The 17,234-nt window shown below is 38.5% G+C and overlaps 1 protein-coding gene across 13 annotated transcripts in view; it reads left to right on the forward strand.

The window, feature by feature from the left end:
• LOC144593435 (regulating synaptic membrane exocytosis protein 1-like) overlaps positions 1 to 17,234 on the forward strand; it is a 338,785-nt gene that overhangs the window by 274,096 nt on the left and 47,455 nt on the right. For all 13 annotated transcript variants that reach the window (XM_078398979.1, XM_078398984.1, XM_078398980.1 and 10 more), the window contains 3 exons: positions 4,696 to 4,808; positions 7,786 to 7,898; positions 9,248 to 9,420. In XM_078398979.1, the coding sequence (XP_078255105.1) occupies positions 4,696 to 4,808; positions 7,786 to 7,898; positions 9,248 to 9,420 (399 nt within the window). The remainder of the gene's footprint in view (positions 1 to 4,695; positions 4,809 to 7,785; positions 7,899 to 9,247; positions 9,421 to 17,234) is intronic.

Consider the following 17,234-nt stretch of genomic DNA (forward strand, 5'->3'; position numbering starts at 1 on the left):
GCACAAGATGTCATTGAGGGGACAGCAAATTGTTGGCTCAGTTCTCTTGAAAATGGGCAATGAATGCTTTCAAAATCTCATTTGACACCAGATTGGTGGCATTCAATTGATTTTGTCATCTAATATATTGGCAGTTTAAGTCGCTGAGATCTAGGCAAAGGGACCCCAAAAATTAACTTGTCCTATTCGTACTTTCGAACACTTTTGTGATGATTATTATTATACTAATTTTATCATACATTCCCATTAAAGTAACTGTCACCTCAGCTGCTGCTGGAGAAGGCAGGAACGGGGTACTGATTGAGAGTGATCAGCCATGATCGCATTGAATGGCGGTGCTGGCTCGAAGGGCTGAATGGCCTACTCCTGCACCTATTGTCTATTGTCTATTGTCTATTGTTTCCATGATTAAATAGCAGTTTAGAAAAGCTGCAAAATGTCTGAGTTCTTTAGGTTCTGACTGGTGTAGTGCGGAGACTTGAATGGTGTGGGTTATTCCTTGACCTGTGTTGCAATTGCTGGTTTGCATTATGGCAGCACAATAGTCATGATTCAGAACTGGAGAGAGATGTAGTCAGCCAAGCCCCCTGCTCCTGAGTATGGTTTGGGAGGCAGTGGCGGTAAGTGTAAACATGTAGAAAGCAGCTTGGCTTTCCTACGATGCCCTTCATGAGTAAATAATCCCCCAATGTACACCATTGAGCTTTCCTAGATCATCCAGTACTCCAGCAAAAAAAAAGTTGAAAGACCAACAAATTTCAAGCCTGAAAGTGAATCTTTGATACTAATATCATAGCAAAAACTGAGAAACACATACGGGTAAAAATAAAATTCTAGGTCAGATGTCATAAATGACTTCCAAACTGAACTTCTGAATTGCATATAAAATGTAGAAAGAATCTCTAGCTATCCTTTTGTGAAAATGTACGTGATTTCTATTTTAATAGGTTAATAATAATGTGATGGTTGTAGCAGTCATTAATTGCTGTATTTATCCTAATGTCAGTCACCAGAGGAATAAAGATTTTTTCACAATTGAGTTGGGCCAGGAAAAGTGCTAATGAATTACATATTTTTATGTAACCTGGTGCAATGCGCTTATTAAATCTGACGCCAATTTCTTATGAATCCAAATGTTCCAATTTAAAGGAACTCAACAGTCTTCTGTTCTTAGAAGAGTATGAATTGACGCTGAACTGACGACAATAATGTTGTAACAAACCACGATTCCACCCAGCAAGCAATACTGAACATGCACTCCTCAGCATTCCAGAACATAGTTTTACTGTGAACTTCATTTGACTCCAAGTAATTGTCTTCTTAGGTTAGAAGTGAAACTAATAATTGGTCAAGCTATAATATGAGGGTAGACCTATTTTGTCATTTCAAAAATGATGTAGTATGTGTTCAGATGTTATGCACTTAAATTAATCTTATTTGTCAGTGTAGATCTTTGTCTTGAAAATAAGATTCGAACACTTTTTTGTCACATCATATTTTTAATAAAATATAAATTGTTACATGAAGGAAGGTAAAATGTATTTCAAAATAATGTACTCTTATGGTTCCTTTCTCTATCTGAGGTTGTGCCTTCCTGCCTGACAGAAGGTAGAGTGGTCTATGAAGCTAAGGACGCACAGATGACCTTCCCTCATTATTGTAGAATAGCTATCAGGGAAGGAAACCTTAAAAACCTTGAAGTGCACCTTTGTGTAATTATTGAGATAACAATTTTTAAAGTTGTTGGGAAAGACCATCGGAAAATTTTGTGGTGAAATTCATTTTAACAACATGATTTGCATTATCACATCAGATTTAGTTGAAGATGGGTTTTCACAACGGCAAAGCAGATTTCCTGTGCATTGTAGATGTAAACAAAGTTTGTTCAATGAACACCATTTGATCCAGTCCACTGGATGACAGTCATGTGGTGAAGAGAAGAAATACTGAAGTACAACTGTCAGACTCTTTTCTCATTTTCAATCTTCCATGAACTTCTTTGACCCATTTTGCTACATTAAAGTTGCTTTTGATTCTGAAATATAATCCTACACATGTTGAGAGACCAGTTTTAATCCTGCTCATCAATTGGATATTAATTTGGCTTTGGGTTATCACTTCCTGCCACCCAATGGCCTTTCCACCATCTGCAGGCCACAAGTCAGGAGTGCAGTGGAATACTCTCCACTTACATGGTTGCAACATTGAAGAAATTTGATGGCATCAAGGGCAAAGCTTGCTCGGATGGCACCCCATCCTCCACCATACATTTGTTCCCTCTATCGATTTCCCGCTTCTATCAGTTGCAATGTTTGCTTTTCTCAGCAAACAAAATGCACACACAGACACTGACAGACACAGGTGGGCACGCCCCAGGCACGCATACAACACACACACACACGTGTGGATGGGCAACAAACGCTGACCTTGTACTATCCAATGAATGAATAAATGGTTTGAAGTCTTTCTGCTGACACTAACGATATTTGTTATATTATTATGAGCCAGGGATCAAACAGAGCAATTGATTGTGCTAATTAATACACTACATGCATCTGTTACATTGCAGGTTTGATCATTTCATCCCATTCGACTACTTCCCTCTTGGGTTACATTTCTAATAGGACACAAGTCTCACCAGAAATACCCTCTCATCTCAATCATACCGTCTGATGATAAGTTGATTTGTATACTGGATGTGGGTTACTGGAACATACCTATGGTGCAGCTTTGGAACAGTGTGGGACTGGAGGTCTGGAGGAAATTTTTAATTGAAGTAGTCTCTCCAGGCTGCAAGCTATTTGTTGAGGCTCATCAACAGGAGACTTGGTGGTTTAATAACCTTACCTAGTCGGTCTCCATTAAGCGTACTGTGTTCATCTACAAAAACAAGAGTTTTTCTCAAATACATTTGAAAAAATGGGTGGCTAGAAATTGGGTAATGTGATGCTGTAATTTTTAAGCATGATGTAGTTGAATTTTGATGTTGGTATGTCTTGAGAATTCTTAATACACAGTTATCTTAATCAGTAAATCACTCTGTATTGGATCCTTGCCCCATTCGCTCTGTGAAGAAATTTCCAGCAAGAGTTTCCAACTACTTTATGGAAAGCAGTTCTTCAATTATGTTCCTAGTTACTTTTAGTTGATTACAATCAACAGGTTTGTGATTATTATGGGACAGATTCAAAGAAGTCTGTGAAGTAAGTGTTAATCTAAAATTCAAATCTTCAAATTCTTAATTGGATGACTTCTTATTCATTACAGTTGCATAGTTTACTGATTGCACTGAGTTCCAGCTGAGATTTCTAATCATCCCATTGCAGATCATCAATGATATTCCTGAAATTCAAATATATGTCGGTACATAAGAAATATTAGTCAATGAATACAATTCAATGAATAGAGTTATGGTTTGTGAGGACGATGTTTTGTCCATTTGGTAAACCTGGCAATGTATCTGTCTTGAGTGGTTGGGCTGGACTCTGCTCAACTATGGCTGGCAGTTCTACAGATAATGATGTCCTGTTTGCAGGCCAGCTCATCTCTGACTTCCACCACAACTGCATATTGCAGCATTGAAGTCCAAGGTGAGCTGTACCTTTGACCTTACCTTCTATCCCGGACTCGAAATGAGTCCGAGTGTAGAAGTCTGACCTGCACTGAAGGGGGCAGACGCAGTTTGCCAGGGTTGTCCATACAATTAACATGATCCCACTCAATTAAATGGGGTTGCCAAACTTGATTACAAAGGTAAGTGCAGGTAGGTATTTTAATAGGTTTTTACCATTTATAGTGGTTTACCATATTTTGATTTGATTCAAACAAGTTTTAAATGGCATCAATTATCAGTGACATTTATCCTATCTGAGATATTTAAAAAGGATTCCTTTTACAGAGCAAATTGTCAAAGAGCCACCAGGGCAGGCTGGGATTGTCGCTGGGGATCGCCATCATTGTTGATTTTTGGGATACCATGTCAATTTGGTCATAATTTGGTTCAATTGTGCTACAAGTTGTAATATTCCAATTCCAACATATTTGGGTATTTTCATACAAAGCAAAATTGTGCAGACTAAGAAAATGGGAATAAACACATAAAAAACACCATAAATAATTGTAGCAACACCAGCAAGCCATTTATCTTATCCAGCCTCATCTAGTGTAAACCGATCTGGGGTAAGGCTGCACATTCTCATAACACCTCTGTTGGTAACGATTAAATCTCAGATTTAAAGTTAACAATTGACCTTGCAATAGTTGCTGTTTACATCAAATTCAACAAAGCATTTCTCAAGAAATACAAGATTTTGAGCTGCAGTTCTGGGGAAAACGGTGTAACCTAAGGAGAAGTGGATTTCCGATGGCAAATATCCCAGTTAGGAGACAGCTTGTACTAAAGATGTGTGGAGGGAATTACATTTCAGAGATCCTTCCTTGCTTCCCAAAATAAAAATGCAAGGGATTCATGTTCAGAAAATAAAGCAAACTGAAACAAAGATGCAACTAGAATTGAGGTTTTGCTCAGAAATAATGTTTTTGACAGTGTTCAAGGAGAGGGATGTGGTGAAATCAGGTGAAATAGTTTGATGTTCCTTGAACAATAATTGATGACAAATTTCATAATGTTCTATAAGATGGTTTTAGGCTGTAGAAGTAAAAGTCAGACCAGTAATGTTTGCTCTATTTTCACAGAGTGTACCAACAAGAAGGCCTGGTGCAATCACCATCAACAGCAACACCACTGTACGGGCGGAGGGGAAGGCAGCTCCCACAGGTGCCTGTCAAAAGCACGAATGTGGAGCAAGGTATCAAATTGTCACCGTTATTAAACTTTTGTGTTTCTGAGGCATTGCAATGAACCTTGTCTCAAGCACCAGTGTAAAGAAAGATTTAAGTAGCAGATAAAATTAAACCATGCTGTGTTTTCATAATTTGAGATCCTGACAATTAAATGTTTGTACATCTCAGACTTTAAACTATTGCAGATTTAATGGGACTGCAAGACTTTTTGGGTCTGTAAGTATGAAATATTAGCTTAGACACATATGGTTTTGAGGATCCCCAAATTAATCATAGATAGACTTTATTGATGTTAACAGTCTACCATGTGTTGTGTATGATGCTTTGGTTGTGTTTCAAAATATGTCAATGCTGCTTGGAAAAGACTGTGGCATGTTTCTGATGCACAATATTATTGAATCAGAATCAGGATAACATTTTATTGGCCAAGTATGTATACATACAAGAAATTTGACTTGGTGCTTTGCTTTGACCAGCTATCTTGAGAGGAGAGCAAAGCCATAATTTGTAAATGTCTTCAAGTTATCTTTGGGTCTGTGATTCATGTCATTTATATACTTGCTTGGCTTCTTACCCATAAGCTCACCAATTTTCCCCATTTGTACTTTGATTACCCATCAATTTTATCACTGTATTCTGGGTCTCTTAATATAACTCTCTTTTAACTGTGTAATCATCATTAACAAGATTAAATGCCTCTATCAAATCTGATTCCACCAACTCCTCTTTCTGGCTCAGTATATGTGAAGAGTACGGTATAAACTTTTGAGTATCACTATAGAAGATTCCATGCAATATTCAGAGAGTAGTTGATATCTGGAAGACCCTGCCAAAGGATGAGGATGAACCAGATACAATCACTCATTTAAGAGATATATAGATAAGCACTTCCTTCTTAGGCCCCCTCGGTCATGGCTGACCATGGGTGATGCATCCTCGTTGGCTGCTTGCTCCATACCTCGGCTAGAGCAGCGTCGCTTGTGGCTGAAGAGACCAATGCGGGAGTGACAGTCTCTGTCGCAAACGTCATATTTGTGTGTGGTCTCCGGTCTGTTGAAGTTGCTGCGCTCCTTCCTGCCTGCCCGCTTGTCTGCTGCTACATTCATCAGTTTCTCTTCCCTCGTTTTGAGATGTTGGTTCAGGGTACCTCTCCACCTCGTACGGTCAGCTGCAAGGCTCTCCCAGGACTCGACATCAATGTCGAGCGCCGTGAAATCTCTCTTGCAGACATCCTTGTAACGTAGCTGGAGGCGGCCGATGGTTCTCCTCCCAGATGTCAGCTCTCCATAGAGGATGTCTTTTGCAATACGGCCATCCTCCATGCGGTGGACATGGCCCAGCCACCGCAGCCTGCGCTGCCTGAGTAGAGTGTACATACTCGGAAGGCCAGCACGAGACAGTATCTCGGCGTTGGACACTCTGTCTTGCCAGGATATACCCAGGATACGAAGGATGCTTCTAAGGTGGCAGGTGTTGAGTCTTCTCTCCAGTCTGGCATATGTAGTCCATGTCTCACTCCTGTACAGCAGCGTGTTGTTGACACAGGCATTGTAGTCTGATAAGCACTTAACAGGCAAGATATAGAAGGAATGTGGGATTAGTGATAATGTGGGATTAGTGATAATCCCACAATAGTGATAACCTAATGTGGGATTAGTGATAGATTGACAAAGGTCAGCAAGGATGTGGTAGACCAAAGGATCCTTTTCTGTGCTATATAACTCCATGTCTCTTGACACTGTTTAAAATTATTGATAAAAGCTCAGGAGAGAAGATGGGCAGAATTTACTTGCAAGCAAAGGGTTGTAGGGATCTAGGGTACTTGGCCTGGAATAAAGGTAGAAGCCGATTCCATGAGTAATTTTCTACACCACTATCTGGTTATGGCACATTGATCCCATACCATTGCTACATTAAAAACAGTCCAATTGTCTCATTGGTGGGGTCCAGAGTCAAAATCTTCCTGAAGTTTGTTATCCTTCTCACTGTTCCAAAGTATTTGTCATGTGGTCATTTGCAGATTTGGAAATTGTACTCTGTGCACCCAAGTCCATCCAAGATATTAAAAGTAGCAAGTAGTCTGATTAGCATCTTCTGGGAAACTCCATTGTAGCTGTTCTCTCCTTGCTGCCACTTTTATTCCATGGTTTTCAATGCTAATGACTAATCTATTTTCTGACACCTTATTAAATGCATTTTGGAGATCACATTAACATATATACTGTGTTTCAGTGATCCTTCATCAGAAAATACTCTTATTAAATAACTTAGACATGATTTACCTTGAACAAGCCTATGCTGGTATTCTTATTCAAGTGAATGATTATTCTGTGCCTTATTATAATTACTTTTAGAACATAGAACAGTAGTGCACAGGAACAGGCCCTACATCTCACGATGTCTGTGCTGAACATGATGCTCTTAAACTAATCTCCTCTGCTTGCATTGATTAAGATATTTTCATCTTCTTCTTAAATGCCTCTATCAAATCTGATTCCACCACTACCCTGGCAGTCTGTTCCCAGGTACCCACGACTCTCTGTGTAAAAGTACTTGTCCCACACATCTCCTTTAAACTTTCCTCCTCTGACCTTAAAGCTATGTCCTCTAGTTTTTGACATGTCCATCTTGGGAAAATGATCCTGACTATATAAGCCTCTCATCACTTTTATATTCTAATATCAGGCCTCCCCTAAACCTCCAACCCTCCAAGGATAACAATCCAACTTTGGTTTTTAATTGCTTTTTAACTTTTTAAAATTTTGATAGGAGGTTTTCCAGGTTTCTCAGCACGAGGAACGTAAAGAGCTATGGCAAAAAGATGCAATGTTTGCTTTAATAGACAGCACAGAGTTTTTGGGTCAAATTATATCCTTCTGGCTTGTAGATTTTTGGTGTACCCAGCTGTTCAACGTTTGTGTGGAATTGTAAACTTGCTCAACATTTGCTTTGTAAATTTATAACCAACCCATTTTTTCATAGGAAACCGGATAGTGGAAGAGCGATCGAAGTCAATAAAGGCAAAACTGTATGCCAGCAAACAGCCGGCGGGCAGGGTGGCCAGCTTGGAACAGGAGCGGGAGTTGTACACAAAGGTAAGAACTGGGAGAGGGAGGACGACAAATATGTGTGCAGAGGGACTTGGTGGATGCATTGTTATGAGAAAAGAGACAGAAAAGGGAGGAGGAGGGGGCAATCAGAAGGAGAGAAAGGGTTGGTGAGGGGAATGGGAGAGGAGACAGACTGGAGGGGAGGATTACCTATAAATGAAAAGTGTGATGTTCATACATTACCATGGGTCATAGACATAGATTGTTGCTAAACTGCTATACTCTCTTGGTCCGGAGTAAAAGTAGATATATGTCTCATATATGTCTCTGTTCACCTCATTTGCTTAAAAGTACAGTAAAAAGCTGAGGGCCCTGTAAAGGATGGATGCAGTCTTGCCTATTGGAATGTACTAATTTTCACTACATTGGGTCTCCAGTCTCCAAAGATTTAGGCAGATGCAGATGGATGAGGAAGAGGAGAGGCAAGGGGCAAGGATAGAGACAGATGCTGGTCGGTGATAGGTTTGACCCGATAATGGAGATGTGATGAGCAGATAGCCAGTATAAAGAAAAAACGAGGCAAACTAAAGGAGTAAGAAAAAGAGCCAGATGAAGGGAGGAAAGGTGGGAGCAGTGCTAGAAAGAACAAACCAAGGGTGAAGAAGCCCAGGTAGATAAATATGTGGGTGCTGGACACATGGAAGTAAGTAGGGCAGGGTGATGCCTTGATAATGAGGATGGGGTATTGTGGGAGGGATGGGCAAGGTGAACCCATGATGAACTGGTGGGAGCGGGAAAGAAACACAGATGGAGTGAGTTAGCTGAACTTTCTTTCCATACCAATAGTTTATCACCAGTTCCACTGAGATTTCGTTTTGGAGGAAGATTTAAAACATTTGTATTGATAAGTAAATGAGTTCTTTAAAAAATATTAGTATTTCAAAAGATGGTGGCAGAATAACATTATAGTAGGGGTAGCAGCTATTTCCTTTGCCTTTGGTTGCAAAGTAGTCATGTATTAAGTAGTTGATTTATTGATAGGTTCCTAGAAAGCATGAGTTAATTTGAACTTTTCTTATCTCATCATCACCAATGCTTGTGAAACTGTATCCATTCTCAAATATATGTTTTCTAGATTTTCCTCAAATTTATTTGCAAAAGTGTGGAATCCAAACAACAGTGTTTTCATTTTAAAATGTTATTTCAAGTAAAATTGCTTAAAATATGATTGGTAATGTTAGGTGTATAACTTGAAGTAGTTTAATTCTGCAATTGTTGAACAGAACATTAATTATAATAAGAATTTTAACTAGAGTTCAATTAATAGTTAAAAATAAGCATTTTTAATGGCCGTGTGTTTCGTAGTAATGGTGTACTATTATCTTAAATTTAAGCATCTTTCGTATAATGAACAAAACAGAAGCATTGATAACGTTTCGGTCAAGTCGTCAGACAGTGATGCCAGTGATGTATCAGCCATCTCTCGAACCAGCAGTGCCTCTCGTCTCAGCAGTACAAGCTACATGTCAGTACAATCCGAGCGCCCAAGGGGCAGTCGGAAGATTAGGTGAGTTTCAACTCCAGACAGCATTTGGTAAACACAGCAATAAATGCCTAATTTCACATTAGACATCAGATGTGGAATTCTGAAAACAAAGACATATTGAAAAATCCATTTAAAATTAGACACATAATAGCAGTTGAAAATTTTAAAGCACATTTTAGAAATGTCATGTCTGTTCAAAATGAAAAGGAGAACTTGAATCAGTTTGCCAGTTTTATTATATTTGCTAAGAGTTGTTTAAGTATAACAATCTATTATTTAGCTCTTGTGCAGTGTCCCTTACAGGTCCATTGGTTGAGTTTTTGTCTTCCGTGCTATGATGATATTACAAAGCTACCTCTCTGATCTTGGATAAAGAGCCACCTTAGCAGAAGCAGCACCATTTCCTATTCTGTTTATGGACTTCAAGCTATGTCTAACACTTGCTTTTATTCTTTAAGTTACAATTAGCTTTGTTCATTAACAATTTTGAATTGGCAAGCAGAAAGAGAATGACTCGTTTATCTTCAGTATGTGAAGCTTATCACATCCTACTCAACTAGTTAGTTCCATTTAAGTTGTTTTGATTTTATTTTGCATGCTTTAATTGTGGAAAAGATCGAAGTCCTTAGAAAACAACAGGGATGTGACAAATAAAAAGGAGAGGAGGATATCGTGGGTGTTAGTAGACCAGGGAGAGAAAGAGTCGGGGCACTCTGAAAAGAAGCCAGGAAAAGAAGATCTGAAAAAGAGACGGCATTCAGCTTCTGGTGACTTGAGGTAACTTGAGGCCTTACCCTGTTGCCTCTTTCCTTAAGTGATAATTCCCTTAGCTCCATCAAAGAATTGGCCTGCATTTAGTCATTCTTCCTCTTCCTTGATGTTCTTTACCCTATTTATATGTATAACTCATGGGAAATGTGTAACCCATTATGTATCAAGTAAAACCTTACTCAGTAATGAAGTACTGTGTCCTGACAATGTACAAACTTAGAGATCACTTTACATTTATCACTGTGTAGATAGTTTCCACTCTGAACAATATTTTTTTATATCAATAATTATTGCATCATTTTTGGGTGAACTGGTGGAGTGTGAGGCTTTACCATAGACCAAGGGTTCCCAACCTGGGGTAAATTTACCCCCAGGGGGTAAATTTTGACTACCCAGGGGGTAAATTTGAACAAAATAATAATGTTAAAAACAGTATTTTCAAATTTCCCTTTGCCGGTTGCTTTATTATGGTAAAGTGTAAACTCAAATTACTGAACAAAACAGGGTGGGATAAATTTACTTTCGAAAAGTTGCCAGGGGTAAACGGGATGATAAAGGTTGGGAACCCCTGCCATAGACCAACAGGTGCAAATTGTGAAGGATAAGAGCAACGATTTTGACATCATTCTCTTCTAATGCGGGCAAATGAACAAATTAGGTGCTTGAATTCCTTGAAATTTGACCCCTATAATTTCTGCTAAGTTTAGGGGTTTGGGATCACATAGTGAGGAGCATTAGTGAGGTGCAAGAAATTTCAGCAGCAATAATACCAATAATAATTAGCATTTCATTTAAAGTAAATAGATGTTATATGACAAAATAAAAATCAGTACAAGGCATAAGTAAACATTTATATATCAAAGTATTTTAAATGGGGAAAAGAAAAACTCAGAAATGAAATCACGCTTGACCAACCTGGTTGAGTTCTTTAATGCAATAGAAGAGAATTGCGATTAGTGTGGTAGACATCATGTAAAAGTACCACAATACAAGAATTGTCAGCAAACTTAACTAAACCCCTGTAAATAAAAGGAAAGGGTCAGTTTAAAACGAAATTAGTCATGGGATATATAGTATGAATGGGCTACGTTTTTGTTTATGAATTTACTGCTAGATTTGTAAAGGCTGTGAGTTTCCTTCTCAGACCTCCATCTAATGCACAGTCCGAACATGTGCAGTGGTGTGCAATACCTGACAGTAAGCAATCTCTGAGATTTTCCTCTCTACGCTCATAACTTATGGGTGGTGCAGGACCGTCATGCAGATCCAGGTCTGCACAATTCTTATGAGGCATGATTCATTGTTTCTTAAATGGATCCCCCCCTACCCCTTCTGCTCCGAAGAGCCAACTCATTCCTTGTTGTTCCAAATCACCTGACTGATGCCCCAAATCTCCCCATCCTCAAGCCTGTTTCAGTTGAAGTCTTCCCACTCTCCTCCGTGACCCTGACCTGGACCCACAAATTAAACTGATTTTATTCATGTGCTTTTCATGAACTTAATTGAGGCTTAAATCAGCTTCATTAAACCAAAGAAGTTGTCGCCAAGCTATGTTGCCTGGAGAGCCACAAGGCCAGCATGGCTCAAGAGGCTAAAGCAATTGGTCAAACAGATGAGCAGCTTGTTTGTATAGGGCTCCTTTCTGGCCATGAGATATTAGTGGACTGCAACCTGTAATGTGCCAATAAAGTCATCTGTTCTGACATATGAGGTCATACTGAATCAGGACAGAAGTTATGCCAGATCCCAGAAGTTATCCCAGTATTGTGTCTGATCTTGACAACTTGCCTCAGATGTTGACCCTTGACAGGTATAAACAGAGAGATATCAGGAGAATACCAAGAGGACCAGCTTCTATAAGATTGGAGCATCTTATGGGAAGATTTAATTCACATGTTCATAATTCTGAGGAGGAATGAATGAGTGAATTAGGAGAAACTGCCAACTGATAGATACTTTGATAACTTGAAGTCAAAGATTGAAATATTTGGCAAAGGAACCAGTGGAAAAAATAGGGGACATTTTGCACAAACTCAAAGATCTAAGTCATTCCATGTAGAATTTTACAGGCACTGAAAATTCTTAATTTCCAGGATTCTTGGCTGATTGTTGGCCCTTTGAAATGACTTTCACAGATGCATTGGTAGAATGGTCTCCCTTTCTGCTTTCAGTCATTGCCATTGGGATCAGATCTTTGTGGCAGTTCCCAAATAGTCGATTAAACCTTTTTTTCCCTTTTTTCCATAAAAATAACAGAGAAACAGGACATGTGGAACTCAGGTGATTGAGCTAAAACATTGATGCACCGTCGTAATAAATAAGGATTAAGAATTGGGATAGAAATTGAAAAGCAATAGAACAGTGAGTGAATTAGTTTTAGAGATACAGCATGGAAACAGGCCCTTTGGCCCACTGAGTCCGCACTGACCAATGATCACTCGAACACTAGTTTTATGTTACACACCAGGGACAATTTACAGAAACCAATTAACCTGCAAAACTGCTCTTCTTTTTTTTGGAATGTGGGAGGAAACCGGAGTACCCGGAGAAAACCCATGCGGTCACAGGGAGAACATACAAACTCCGTAGAGATAGCACCAGTAGTCAGAATTGAACCCAGGTCTCTGGCCTCTACCTCTGCGCTACTGTGCAGTGACTTTGAGTCAAATGAAATATAAAGAATAAGGGGAAAGGTTGTGTCAAGAGAGAGAAGAAAAGAGAAGGGAAAAATAAGAATTATTAATTAACTGAATGTGATTCAGCATATCTGTTGAACATTTCTTGGGTCAAAGTTGACTGGTAAAAATGAATTAAGGCCATTAATTGCTTTCTGCATTGTTTCATATGCAAATCCAGCATGTTCCCAAAATCCAGCATGTTCTCTACATGGAAGTTGCTATTTGTTCAAAGCGAACAACAGAGTGGTATAAACTGATCAGGAAATTATAGTGATCCATAACTTTCCACATGCCACTACTTTGAATGAACACACTGCCCAGTTTATGGATTAATGAAGGTATATTGTGAAATTGCCATTATTTTCCACAATAACATGATCTATTGTACACCATATTTAACTGCGTATTTCTTTCTTTTCTCTTATTTTAACTTTCTGTCTCATTCGATGCTCCTTCAGTGGAAAACATTAAGAGTTCTAATCATGCATGGTTACTTTGTATGAATAAATAGAAATTGCTTATAGTGCAGAAGAGTCATAAGCAGAGGAGGCAAATTTGAGATAATTTTCGAAGGAAGTCTGAGCAATATGAGGAAACTTTTTTCACATGAGTCGTTTTGATACGAAATGCACTGACTGAAAGGGTTGAAACATATTCAAATTGAGTTTCCAAAAGGAAATGGAATAATTACTTAAAGAGAAAAAGATCCGGGTTACGAGAAAGGAGAACAAAGTGTCATTTATTAGATTGCTATGTTACAGCACTGGTTCAGGCACAAAAATCAAATAACATTTGGTATTGTTTGAAGATATTAAGATGATGCAATTTATCATGGTGCCATTCCTCGGGGAAACTCTAGGTTAAAATGCATAATGGGAAGGGCAAGATTGAGCCAGTTTTCATCATGTGTCTTCACTTATTTTGAATCTGATAAAATATTCCTTGAGTCATGCAATTTATTCCCTTGTGGGATGAAGTTTATCTATTTGTTTCCTCAGGGAAAGTTCTGAAACTGCTCTCAAACCAATAATTGTGAGATAGGGACTAACTTCTCACTTTTTCCAGTAAATGAATGTGTGGATCAATGGAGCAAAGTTCATCATAGTTCAGAAGAATTAGATGTCACCACAATGAAACGGAATAGGAAGGCAGTGGAGGCCAATTCACTGGATGTTTTCAAGAGAGAGTTAGATTTAGCTCTTAGGGCTAAAGGAATCAAGGGATATGGGGAAACAGCAGGAACTAGCTGGAGGGCCGTTTTTCTCAGGATCCGGTCAGCCATGTAGGGCTGAGCTAAGAAGAATCTGAATACATAGAGTGCAATCCTTTGGAAGTTACTGCACAGAGGCCTGTAGATGATCAATTATTGAGGACATTTAAGGGTGAAGCCAATAAATTGCTGAACACCAATTGGGTCAAAGGTTAAAGACACAAGGAACTGCAGAAGCTGGTTTACCATGCATCAAAGGTTAGTACTGATCGGAAGACCAGATGAGGTAGAGGATCAGCGATAATCACATTGAGTAGCAGACTAGCCACAGTGGGCCAATAATGCTGCCAGTCCAGTTCATAACATTCTGTTGAGAAAAATAGTGTCAACAGTCAAGCAACAGAATCTGTGATGGGACCGAGTATCATGCCTTCAGTCCTTCCAACTGTTAGTTGGGGGAAATCTCTGCTAATCAGGTAAGTAGTGTTGAGCTTCAGGAGAGGCAATAGTTGGTGGAGTGAGGTATCAATACTGTACATCTGGTAAATGGCATGTTTTGTTGCCATCAGCCTTTGCAACTGACAAGACCTTATGAGCATTTTTGTGTTATGTCTCCCTGTTATTGTTTATGATGCCATCTCCCCTGCTTCATCCATGGAAAAGGGCAACCTTAATAAGTGGGGTGGAGTTGGGTTTTATATTGATCTTCATTTCAATTAAAATAAACGCAACTGTCAATCATATAAGCATCTCCAACACCAAGGACATGGGGTAGAGATGTCACTTGATTAACTACGCGTTCAATGAGACCAAAATAGATCGAAACTTTTATTTCAAAAGCCAGATAAGGTCTTAAAAATTTCCAACTAGATCTAAAAGTAGCATATAAACTTCAAAATGAAAGGGTAGCAATTCAATTAAACAAGTCTTGGTGTACCAGGTAGCCAAATTATTTATTTGTGATGACAAATGAAACAATGAACTTTTAACAACACTCAAGTTGTTGGTGACAGGTCTCCCACATGCCACGAGGTGATAATATCCTCATGCCTCAGCTGATTATCCAGATAAGTACTTGCCATTGGGATGCAGCTTATTTTACATAACAGCATGAGTACTAACATTTCTTGCATGCTACACTGCAAAAAAAACCATATCTATATTAATCCCCTCCATTTCTTTTGAAAGATTGTGTAAGTGTTAAAATAAACATCATTTTGTTCAAGGTATCTGATTATTTCAGTGACATGTCAAATTGAATGTAGACATTTGTTCTTTTCAAAATGATGTTTAGTTGTCAGCATTATTCTACATGTGATTCAGGTTTTGATTTTATTATATTAACCTTATTTGTATAAAAGCATGGTTTTCATTCATTTTATTAACCTTTTGTATGAAACATTTCTTTCCCTTCATTAATCCTTTTGTGTAATATTACGTTAATTTTTCTGTCTGTATCGCTTTGATTTTCTTTTACTTTTGCCCCTTTTCCTTGTTTGTGTTTTAGTTCATCATTCATTCGAGAGCTTCTGTGTATCAGCTGTAAGAATGAGGAAAATGAGGAGGAACAAAGACCCAAAGCTAAGCCTGTGAAATCCAAAACACTGCCTGACCAACAGGCCATAGTTGCAGACCCAAGACCACTGCCTCAGTCCATTGAGAAGAAGGCCAATGACTTCTCCTTCTTTGACTTAGAAGAATTGGTTCCTGGTACACTGTCAGAGAGAGTTGGAAGCATAGAAACTGACAGCATCACAAATACATGCAGTGATGCACTTTCAGAAAAGAAGGGCAAAACAAAATTAATCAGAAGACAACATAAAATACCTAAAAATATTTTTAAACATTTCAACGTATCCATATTTTCAAGTTAAAATTAAATATTAAATGTTATAGAAAGAATGCTCTTAAAGCTGAAACTCTGTTGAGTGCCAAATTAATGCAGCATTAAAAGGGACATTACCAATTGCTTGGGGATCAAATGTGATTTTCCAACAAAGGAATATACATCCAGGTAAGCAGTGGGGCATTTATCTTCAGTAAAAATCATCTGCCTTAGGATACCACTGTGGAAAATTACACTGCAGAAACTGCAGAATGATGATGCCTACTTGGGCTGAAAGCCAGCTTGGGTCATGGGTCTAGAATACACTGTTTCCAAACTGAAATGAAAATTCCTGGATGTAGCATTGATGCCTCTGCAAATAACATGAGTGTTTTCATTCAAGTAAACTTATTGATGAAGTTTTGGTTTCTGTTTTGCCACATCTATTTTGGTGAATTTTGCCTTGTATCTGAGTAAGAATTTTAGAATTGAGAATAGGTAAATTTTATGTTTAGCAAGGTTGGATTCAGGGCAGATTTCTGTACCCTCTCCACACCCAGATAACCACTCCTTAATTCAGCAGCTGATAATTTCTATGCACCTAAATAACACTATAGCCTTCCTATTATCGTATTGTAATAAAACCTTCTATTTTACATGTGTGCATTGATTAAAACAAAGTTACTTGTTTAAAAAAGCAGTGATTATTTTTCCCCAACAGGAATCTGCTAAATCAAATATCATCTCCATTTCACTGCCCAATGACATTGATGAGATAGGTGTGGTTTCATTAAAGGCTGGTCAAATAACACCCAATCCTGGTTTAGCAAATACTTAGTACGTACTGTTTTAAGCAAATGTGCAGTTTTTTTCCCCAAAGACTGATGCCAATTACAGATCTGTTCATCAACTACATGTTATGTGCCTATGTAGATGTTCAAAAAGGATGCCTCAGACTTCCTAGAGAAGTATTTAATCAGCAACACAGCTAGTAGAGCTGCTGCCTCATAGCTTCAGTAATCTGAGTTTGATCCTGACCTCAAGTGCTGCCCGTGTGGAGTTTGCATATTCTCCCAGTGATTGCATGGCTCACCCGCTTCTCCAATTTCCTTCCACATCCCAAGGATGATATATGGTTATTCAATTAATTACGTACTTTAAATTGCGCCTAGTTTTAGATGAGTGGTAAAATCTGGGGTGGTGGGGGTTGATCAGAATTTGCAAAGATTATATGGAAAATTAATGGGGGAGCTTTATTAGTCAGCATAGACCTTATAGGCTGAATGAAAACATGGAAAATCTTAAGATGTAAAAATCCAAAATCTGGAGAAAAGATTTAAAGACACATGAT

Source organism: Rhinoraja longicauda, chromosome 5, assembly GCF_053455715.1.
Source record: "Rhinoraja longicauda isolate Sanriku21f chromosome 5, sRhiLon1.1, whole genome shotgun sequence".
NCBI classification, from domain to species: Eukaryota; Metazoa; Chordata; class Chondrichthyes; order Rajiformes; family Arhynchobatidae; genus Rhinoraja; species Rhinoraja longicauda.